The following is a 9,106-nucleotide window of genomic DNA, read 5'->3' as shown; positions in this document are numbered from 1 at the left end:
CCTGTGACCTTCTATCCCTCAGGCTGTACTGCTTCTACAAGCGACATCAGTGTGTAAAGGATATCACCACATGGGCTCAGGAACACTTCAGAAACCCACTGTCAGTAACTACAGTTGGTCGCTACATCTATAAGTGCAACTTAAAACTCTCCTATGCAAGGCGAAAACCGTTTATCAACAACACCCAGAAACGCCGTCAGCTTCGCTGGGCCTGAGCTCATCTAAAATGGACTGATACAAAGTGGAAAAGTGTTCTGTGGTCTGACGAGTCCACATTTCAAATTGTTTTTGGAAACTGTGGACATCGTGTCCTCCTGACCAAAGAGGAAAAGAACCATCCGGATTGTTATAGGCGCAAAGTTGAAAAGCCAGCATCTGTGATGGTATGGGGGTGTATTAGTGCCCAAGACATGGGTAACTTACACATCTGTGAAGGCGCCATTAATGCTGAAAGGTACATACAGGTTTTGGAGCAACATATGTTGCCATCCAAGCAACGTTACCATGGACGCCCCTGCTTATTTCAGCAAGACAATGCCAAGCCACGTGTTACATCAACGTGGGTTCATAGTAAAAGAGTGCGCGTACTAGACTGGCCTGCCTGTAGTCCAGACCTGTCTCCCATTGAAAATGTGTGGCGCATTATGAAGCCTAAAATACCACAACGGAGACCCCCGGACTGTTGAACATGTCGTCATATCCTGTGTCCCCCACCCTTAAATTCCCCCGACAATGGTTCCGGTATTGTCCCGTGACCTGAGTAACCAATACATGGCAACACACATAGACATCTTATAAGTAGACGCAGCATCGAGCGCTACTGCCTACTGACGCTGACGATACGCGGGGCCGCCATCTTGGAGTGGTGATCCGCTCCACTCAGTGCAATTCATTTGGCAGGAGCAATGAACTGTCAGCGCATTTAATTAATACCTCACTGAATACCACTGATTTTCACACAGTTTTTTGTAATACGAGGAGCTATGATAAAGGACACATGTTTTGGCGTGTTTTATTATTCATAGTTTGCTTAACAGTAATAGAATATTATTATATGCTATAAGTGACCAGACGTCCGAGATCAAAACTGGGAATATAATCCCAAGGGGGAAAAAAACGGTCAGCTATTTTTAAACTCAAGAAACAATATGGTTAGGTTATATATACATGCATATATCCTACATAAACAATGTATGAATACATTACATATTTATATATATCTTAGGGACCTACAGACTGTATCTCTGTTGCTGCAGCAGCAGAGAGTTTATTCTGTCTTGACACTTTGTATTGATATTTTGTATTGCATTCTTCCCTTAAATGATAATGTTTACAGTGATTGTTTTATATGTATTTTTTATGTATGTCGCTTTGGATAAAAGTCCCACACATTTCACAAAGGTGGGCTACACAAAATTGGGTTGGAAAAGCTAGACTAAATTTAGACTTGTATAATACTGTATAGCCACTGTCCATCTGATTGTCTAGTTAGCTAACATATATTAACGCCCACCCCCTACACAATCTGGACTGTGGTCCTAACTTTTACCCCTGTTGGCTTTTACAATTTTTATCTTCATCATTTATTTCAACTTTATGTTATTCAAGTATGACATTTTTAAATGTAATTAATTTCATTGACAAGCAATTCTATTATGGTCATACTCTTGTTTGCTAGCGGCTACGTTTTCAGCACTACTGAAGATCTTTGCTCCTTCTCAACTCTGTGGTAATATTCTTTTCACAAAATACAACCAATAGTACGTTAATGTTAAATCTTACTTGTGAGGAGTAATCCCCCGATTCCTATTTTCAACAGTCCGCTCATTTGAGCAGGAAAATGCTGAACACGAGCCCGGCATCTTTGTTTTCTACCTGTCAACTGTCAGTTTAGGCTGCTCGCCGGCTCCTCATCACCACTTCAAGATGGCGGTCGAATTTCTCGCGTCACAGCGGCCAATGCTGCGTCTACTTATAAGCTGTCTATATATGACACCCACCCTTCCGATGAAATGCTGCGCGCTTTAATGACGTCGGCAAACGCGCCTGACTGCAAAATGGTGTCCTAGTTTGAAATAGTTTCCACAAATTCTGTCACAGGCGTATTATTTTCCCAAAAGTATTAACCACCCCATTCATTTTCGTCTTAATATAGTAGAACTAAGACTTACATATAATGAAGTCCGACGTGGAGGATTTAATGCCGCGTCTGCTGCCGGTTGAGTACGAAGACTCTTCAGCTGATTTGAAGCTCGATGGTCCACCAAGAAACCCTCAGGAATATCTCAGACAAGTCCAGTAAGCATACATGAAACTATTTATTCGACTATTATTGAATTAAAGAAATGGAATTACTTTAAAAAGCGACGCTGCGCTGTTGTTCCACTTGTACATTGTGTAGTATCATATTGCATTATTTTGTCTATGAATGTTCTCACTCCTCCAGGTCGTTTTCATCTCAGGCCATTCAATCGATCGCAACTGGACTGTTTGGTTTGTCTTAGAAGACGTTTTAAACGCCTCTCATCCAAGTAGGCTTCATCAGTTAATGCTTGTGGGGTTAGTGCGTCTGCCTCACAATACGAAGGTGCTGAGTAGTCTGGGGTTCAATTCCGGGCTCTAGATCTTTCTGTGTGGAGTTTGCATGTTCTCCCCGTGACTGCGTGGGTTCCCGGCTTCCTCCCACCTCCAAAGACATGCACCTGGGGATAGGTTGATTGGCAACACTAAAATTGGCCCTAGTGTGTGAATGTTGTCTGTCTATCTGTGTTGGCCCTGCGATGAGGTGGCGACTTGTCCAGGGTGTACCCCGCCTTCCGCCCAATTGTAGCTGAGATAGGCTCCAGCGACCCCGAAAGGAATAAGCGGTAGTAAATGGATGGATGGACTTATACACATCACATCTTTCAAATAATCGACAGTAATACCATTTTTCTTCATTTTTTTTCTTTTCATAACATGGTCACTACTGACTAGTTTCTCTTGATATATTCTTATTTTTACTGTTATATTTGTATTTTTATTGTTATATTTTCTATTTCAATTCTGTACACTGCTGCTGGAATTTTATTTTCCTGAAGGAATCAATAAAGTACTATCTATCTATCTATCTATCTAGATTGGTCAGGTCTTAGAGGTCTAGTTTAGCGGCTGGTGCCAAAACCCCAGATATTTATACTTAATACTGTTTTGGAGTATAAACAATTTGGGGACTTCATCAGTTCATGTTCATAGACTTAGATTGGTCAGATCTAGTCTTAGACTTAAATTGGCCAGATCTAGTCTAGCGGCTGGTGCCAAAACCCAAATCTTTATACTACAAAACAGTATTAAGTATAAATATTTGGGGTTTTGGCACCAAAACATTATTAATGTGGACCCCGACTTAAACAAGTTGAAAAACTTATTCGGGTGTTACCATTTAGTGGTCAATAGTACGGAATATGTACTGTACTATGCAATCTACTAATAAAAGTTTCAATCAATCAATCAATCAAAGCCACTAGACTAGATCTGGCTAATTGAAGTCTAAGACTAGATCTGACCAATCTAAGTCTATGAGCATGAACTAATGCAGTCTAGTTGCATGAGAGGCAAAACTTCTTCTAAGACAAATCAAACAGTCCAGTTGCAATCGATTGAATGCCCTGAGATTATATTGTATCATTTTATTTGAAAGGAATTGTGGCCAATGTTTCTCTTATTCTATGTGCCTTGTCTTGTATAACATATCATGTGTATATACATATGTTTATTATATTGTGTACATATATATGTGTGTGTACAGTTCATTATTAAGTGACTGTAGTAATGTGTGATACTGTTTTCCCGCCAGGTTAGAGGCAGCGTTGTGTCCGGAAGTGGTCGTTGCTGAGATTGACCCCAAAAAGTTGAAGAAGCAACAAACTGTTAATGCGTCTGTGAGTTCAACAGTTATATTTTACATGGAGTCTAAAATATCAATTGTTAACCGGGAAATATCAGGGCACGTCCTGTCATGGTTTCCACTAAAAAGTGTACAAGTGTGCTACATTAATTGACCAATAATGATAAATATTTCCAAGTCAATTAACAATAAGAAACAGTTCTAACACTTTGGATAGGATGAACTCTACAAGTGTTGAAACTGTCATTGAATTGGGATGAATAAAAATAAACATACAGAGTTGTGAAGCTTATTGTATCTTGTAAAACAATACTGTAACTTATTTTATACTGAAGGTAGGAAGGTTACTTAAGTATCACATCAATGTCTTTTGTTTCTCTATCTTATTATGTAGAGTATATGTTTGATATTACACATCTGAAAATGTTGTATTATACTCAAGATACACAGTGACTCCTGAAAGTAGTTACAGTGGTTCACTTTTTCCTCATTTTGTTATGTTACAGCCTTATTTAAAAAAGGAATTAATCATTTTTTGTCCCTAAAATTTCTACACACAATACCCCATAATGACAGCGTCATTTTTTTTTCTTTCGAAGTTTTTGCAAATGTATTAAAAATAACAAACTAAGAAATCACATACGTTGTTGATGCACCTTTGGCAGAAATTACAGCCTCAAGTCTTTTTGAATACAATATCACACAATCTTGGCACAACTATCTTTGGGCAGTTTCGCCCATTCCTATTTGCAGCACCTTTCAAGCGCCATCAGGTTGGATGGGAAGTGTCTGTGCACAGCCATTTTTAAATCTCCCCAGAGACGTTCAATCAGATTCAAGTCTGGGCTCTGGCTAGGCCACTCAAGGACTTTTACAGAGTTGTCCTGCAGCTATTCCTTTGATATCTTGGCTGTGTGCTTAGATGAACCATCGCCCCAGTCTGAGGTCAAGAGCACTCTGGAGCAGGTTTTCATCCAGGATGTCTCTGTACATTGCTGCATTCATCTATCTTGACTAGTCTACCAGTTCCTGTTGCTGAAAAACATCCCCACAGCTTGATGCTGCCACCACCATGTTTCACTGGAGGGATGGTGATGAGCGGTGCCTGGTTTCCTCCAAACATGGCACCTGGCATTCACGCCAAAGAGTTCAATCTTTGTCTCATCAGACCAGATAATTTTTTTTCTCATGGTCTGAGAGTATTTTAGGTGCATTTTGGCAAACTTTTTAGTAAAAAATGCTTAGATCTTCTGGAAGCTTCTCCTCTCTCCACAGAGTAAGGCTGTAGCTCTGACAGAGTGACCATTGAGTTCTTACTCACCTGCCTGACTATGGGGCCCTTCTCCCCGGAGTTGCTGAGTTTAGACAGCTGGCCAACGTTAGGAAGAGTCCTGGTGGTTCCAAACGTCTTCTATTTATTGGAGATGTTGGTTGTTGGGAGCTGAGGATAATTGTTTGGCATTTTTTGCTATTATTACAAAAATGGGTAATAGATGAAGTATCACAGTAAATTAAGTGCTGTTTTTTTTCTTTCTCGTTTTTGTAAGTTAAGTTAAAGTACCAATGATCTTCACACACACGCACTAGGTGTGTTGAAATGTGTCCTCATGGAGCAGCAGGCAGCAGCGGTGGCCGCGCCCGGGAATCATTTTTGGTGATTTAACCCCCAATTCCAACCCTTGATGCTGAGTGCCAAGCAGTGAGGCAATGGGTCCCATTTTTATAGTCTTTGGTGTGACTCGGCCAGAGTTTGAACTCACAACCTACCGATCTCAGGGCGGACACTCTAACCACAAGGCCACTGAGTAGTTATATATTACTACCTTCACAAAGAAAGTAGTAATATTTCTTCTAATTACTTTTTGGGATTGTTTTGAACACTTCACCATTTTTTCACTGTTGGGGAGAAAAATAAATACTTTTTAAGTTATTTCTTTTTTACTCACCATTTTTCCACCTTAATTGTGGGGATTGAAAAAGATGCGATTTCTTAGCTTTTTATTTAATACATTTGCAAAAAATCCTTAAAAAAAAACCTTTTTCACATTGTCAGTATGTGGCTCCTGGCCATTTTCATTTTGTAAAAGTAGTTACTGCGTATAAAAAAAGGTTGGAGACCCCTGATCTAAATTGTGTTGTAATTTGCGTAATTTAGCAGGAACTGTCTGATTGGGAAAATCCTTTTTATCATGCACACCTAATGACACTTGTAAAAGCTCTGGTATGTGAAAAGGCGGTAAAACATATATGTATAAATATATACAATTATGTATTGTACATAAATATGTATTTAAATCACACAAGAAATGAATGTTTTCCATACAGTTGGCTGGGTGTCCTGCTGCTCCTGCTGGTTGCTGTCCCAGTCTCAGTTGGCAACAGCGGCAAGTCGCAAATTTTTCAGACGTCCGACAGGTAATCAAAACAAACAGGTGTCAGAGATTGAAAGTTGCAGATAAATGAGCTGCTCTGTTTTTTCTTCTCTCAAAGAGCATCACAAAGAACAGGCAACACTGGAGCAGCCACTCTCTGGACGACAACGTATCAAAGGTGAAGAAAGCTTAGTTATAAAGAAGACGGGTGAATTAATAATGCCTTTTGTTTATGTGCAGCCAGACCAAAGGGATGAGGAAGGCTGGATGAGGTTTTGTTTAGGAGAGCTGGCCTATCAGGATGTGTCGTCCTCCAACGCAGGTGCAGTGGCAGGACTGAACTACAGCAAGGTTGTACTCGTTTGTGTACAATCCTATTATGTGTTTGTGTTGTGTATGTAATGTCTCCAGTCTCTATTGTTTGAAATCTAATTGCAGTCTGGTTAAAAACTGCTCAGGTTGGCTTCCCACCTTTCCTAAGCATCGTCAGCCGACTCAGCCAGGTAGGTTTTCTTTCTGATTCAGATGACAAAGCAAAAACCTTGAAATTCATGCTTTTTTTTTCTGCAGTCCGAAGTGCTTGCAGTGTTGGAGATTCTTAGTGGTTGGTTTGAAGAACAAATTTTTGTTCCACAGTTGGTGAGTCAGCTTCATGATTACTGGATCGCCTCAGCATTCACCAGTCACGACACCACATATTTAAGGATGTGCTGATTGATGAGTATTGAAAAAGTATGTGATCGCCATTGCCAATTAATGCCGATCACAAACACCGATACCCTCGTTGGAACAAATGTTGGAATCAGCAGCATAAAACCCTAATTGTAACATCCCTACGCATTACTCTGATTTCTCATCAAAATGTTTCTCATTTTAGGTCGGTATTAGTCTACAAACCCCGTTTCCATATGAGTTGGGAAATTGTGTTAGATGTAAATATAAACTGAATACAATGATTTGCAAATCATTTTCAACCCATATTCAGTTGAATATGCTACAAAGACAACATATTTGATGTTCAAACTGATAAACGTTTTTTTTTTTTGGCAAATAATCATACATTGTTTCTCAGCTGTTTGTAAATGTTGCAGTTTATACATAAAGGTTTATAAAAAATTTAAAAAAATTGCCTCTGCGCATGCGCATAGCATAGATCCAACGAATCGATGACTAAATTAATCGCCAATTATTTTTAAAATGTATTTTAATCAATTAGTTGTTACAGCCCTAGTTGAAGCTTAGCCCACGACTCAAATTGTATTTTCTTAATGCCACAGGGTCGCTGGTTGTTTGCATTGTTAGCCTGCCTGGAGAAGCCACTGCTGCCTGAAGCCCATTCGTGCATCAGACAGTTGGCCAGGAGATGTGCTCAAGTTAGGAGTAACTTGGTAAGGACCACTAGATGAAATAGATCATTAGTCAGAATGAAATTTTTCAGTGTGTGTCTACCCCTGCTTTCTATAGGAGAGTCAAGACGATGACAACTTGCCTGCCCTCAACCTTCTCATCTGTCTGGTTGCAAGGTGTTCTTACCTGTATAACACACTACAATATGCTAATAATGCGCTAGCTATGCCTTTCACAACCATTCATCATGCACCTACCCTTAATAAAACATACACTCAAATAATACACCATATCAATCATTCCACAGGCCAGTATAACATCATTTTTTTAGCAAATATTTAACTTCCTGCTCTTTTGCCTTATTCCATAGATACTTTGAGCAGAACGACCTGGCAGACCAGCCAGAGTGACCAAAGTCTTTCAGACAGAAAGCCGGATGAGATGAAAGTTGAGTCCAGAAGAGACTTTAATGGACAATTTAAAGTGTGGATCACACATGACTTGGCGTCCAACCAGTAGTTGGATTGGCGAACATGAATTGATCAGACTTTTCCACTTTGACTTGGAATGCAGTATTTTTCTATTAAATATTGGTGACCCAAGTTGTTCTGCTGTGAACATCTGCCCCATTTTTCCCTCAAAACACAATATATGTACATTTTAACATAATTTACAAAGTGATTGAATGCATCTGCAAATTATTCACTTTTTCCCATGTGTCAACCTTATTCCAGAATGCAATAAAACGTTTCTCTAAATTCCACACACCTGATAAAAACATGAATGTTTAAGTGTTTAATATATAAGGGCATTGACTATTGTCCTAAAGTCTCCGTTGATGGAGTGCCTGGTTTTCCACGTAAAATGTTGCATGGTACTCATATTGCAGAGATCAGTATTTGTCCAATTAGACCAGTTTCTCAAAGCAACAAGTTTTTCTTAACACTTACCAGATGTGTGCCTTTTTCCACTCATGTCCTATCAACTGACTTAAAAATGGTGGACAATCAGTGGAAAAAAGAGTCATTATGCAAAAGGGTGTGAATACTTTTAAATACATTGGCAAAAATCACATTTAAAAAAATTAAATTGGTTTATAAGTGACGAATTCAGAGGAAAACTATCTTGAAATCAGATTGTACCATCCATCCATTTTCTACCGCTTGTCCCTTTCGAGGTTGCTGCAGCCAATCAGCTGAATTCGGGCAAAAGGCGGGGTACACCCTGGACAAGTCGCCACCCCATCACAGGGACAACGGAGTGAACCCACGCAGTCACGGGGAGAACATGCAAACTCCAAATAGAAAGATCCCAAACCCGGGATTGAACTCTAACATGTGAAAATTGCATTACTGTATTTCCTCCAAATACAATTTGTACACCCTTTGTAAACTACCATTACAATTCTGGAATATTCATGTCTTCGTAAGTGGGTAAACTAAATGGAAATACATATTTCTCCCACTGTATATTCGTACTGTATAGTGAATATTTGACATCC

General features: G+C 39.5%; 1 protein-coding gene across 2 annotated transcripts; it reads left to right on the top strand.

Annotated features, from left to right (window-relative positions):
- Window positions 1-2,021: 2,021 nt before the first annotated feature.
- On the top strand, window positions 2,022-8,207 carry gemin2 (gem (nuclear organelle) associated protein 2). 2 transcript variants are annotated; one of them, XM_062041658.1, is made up of 10 exons: window positions 2,022-2,298; window positions 3,836-3,920; window positions 6,212-6,301; window positions 6,377-6,436; window positions 6,499-6,580; window positions 6,697-6,761; window positions 6,829-6,897; window positions 7,536-7,646; window positions 7,723-7,781; window positions 7,976-8,207. In XM_062041658.1, exons 1-10 carry the CDS (start codon window positions 2,177-2,179, stop codon window positions 8,013-8,015), a joined length of 783 nt encoding a protein of 260 aa, XP_061897642.1. In that variant the 5' UTR covers window positions 2,022-2,176; the 3' UTR covers window positions 8,016-8,207. The 2 variants fall into 2 exon arrangements, with proteins under 2 accessions (XP_061897642.1, XP_061897641.1); XM_062041657.1 differs by having other exon boundaries at window positions 6,499-6,609; window positions 6,717-6,761.
- Window positions 8,208-9,106: the final 899 nt, after the last annotated feature.

The sequence above is a fragment of the Entelurus aequoreus genome, linkage group LG03 (genome assembly GCF_033978785.1).
Source record: "Entelurus aequoreus isolate RoL-2023_Sb linkage group LG03, RoL_Eaeq_v1.1, whole genome shotgun sequence".
NCBI classification, from domain to species: domain Eukaryota; kingdom Metazoa; phylum Chordata; class Actinopteri; order Syngnathiformes; family Syngnathidae; genus Entelurus; species Entelurus aequoreus.
The sequence above is the reverse complement of the archived record's forward strand: the minus strand, read 5'-3'. Positions and strand labels throughout refer to the sequence as shown.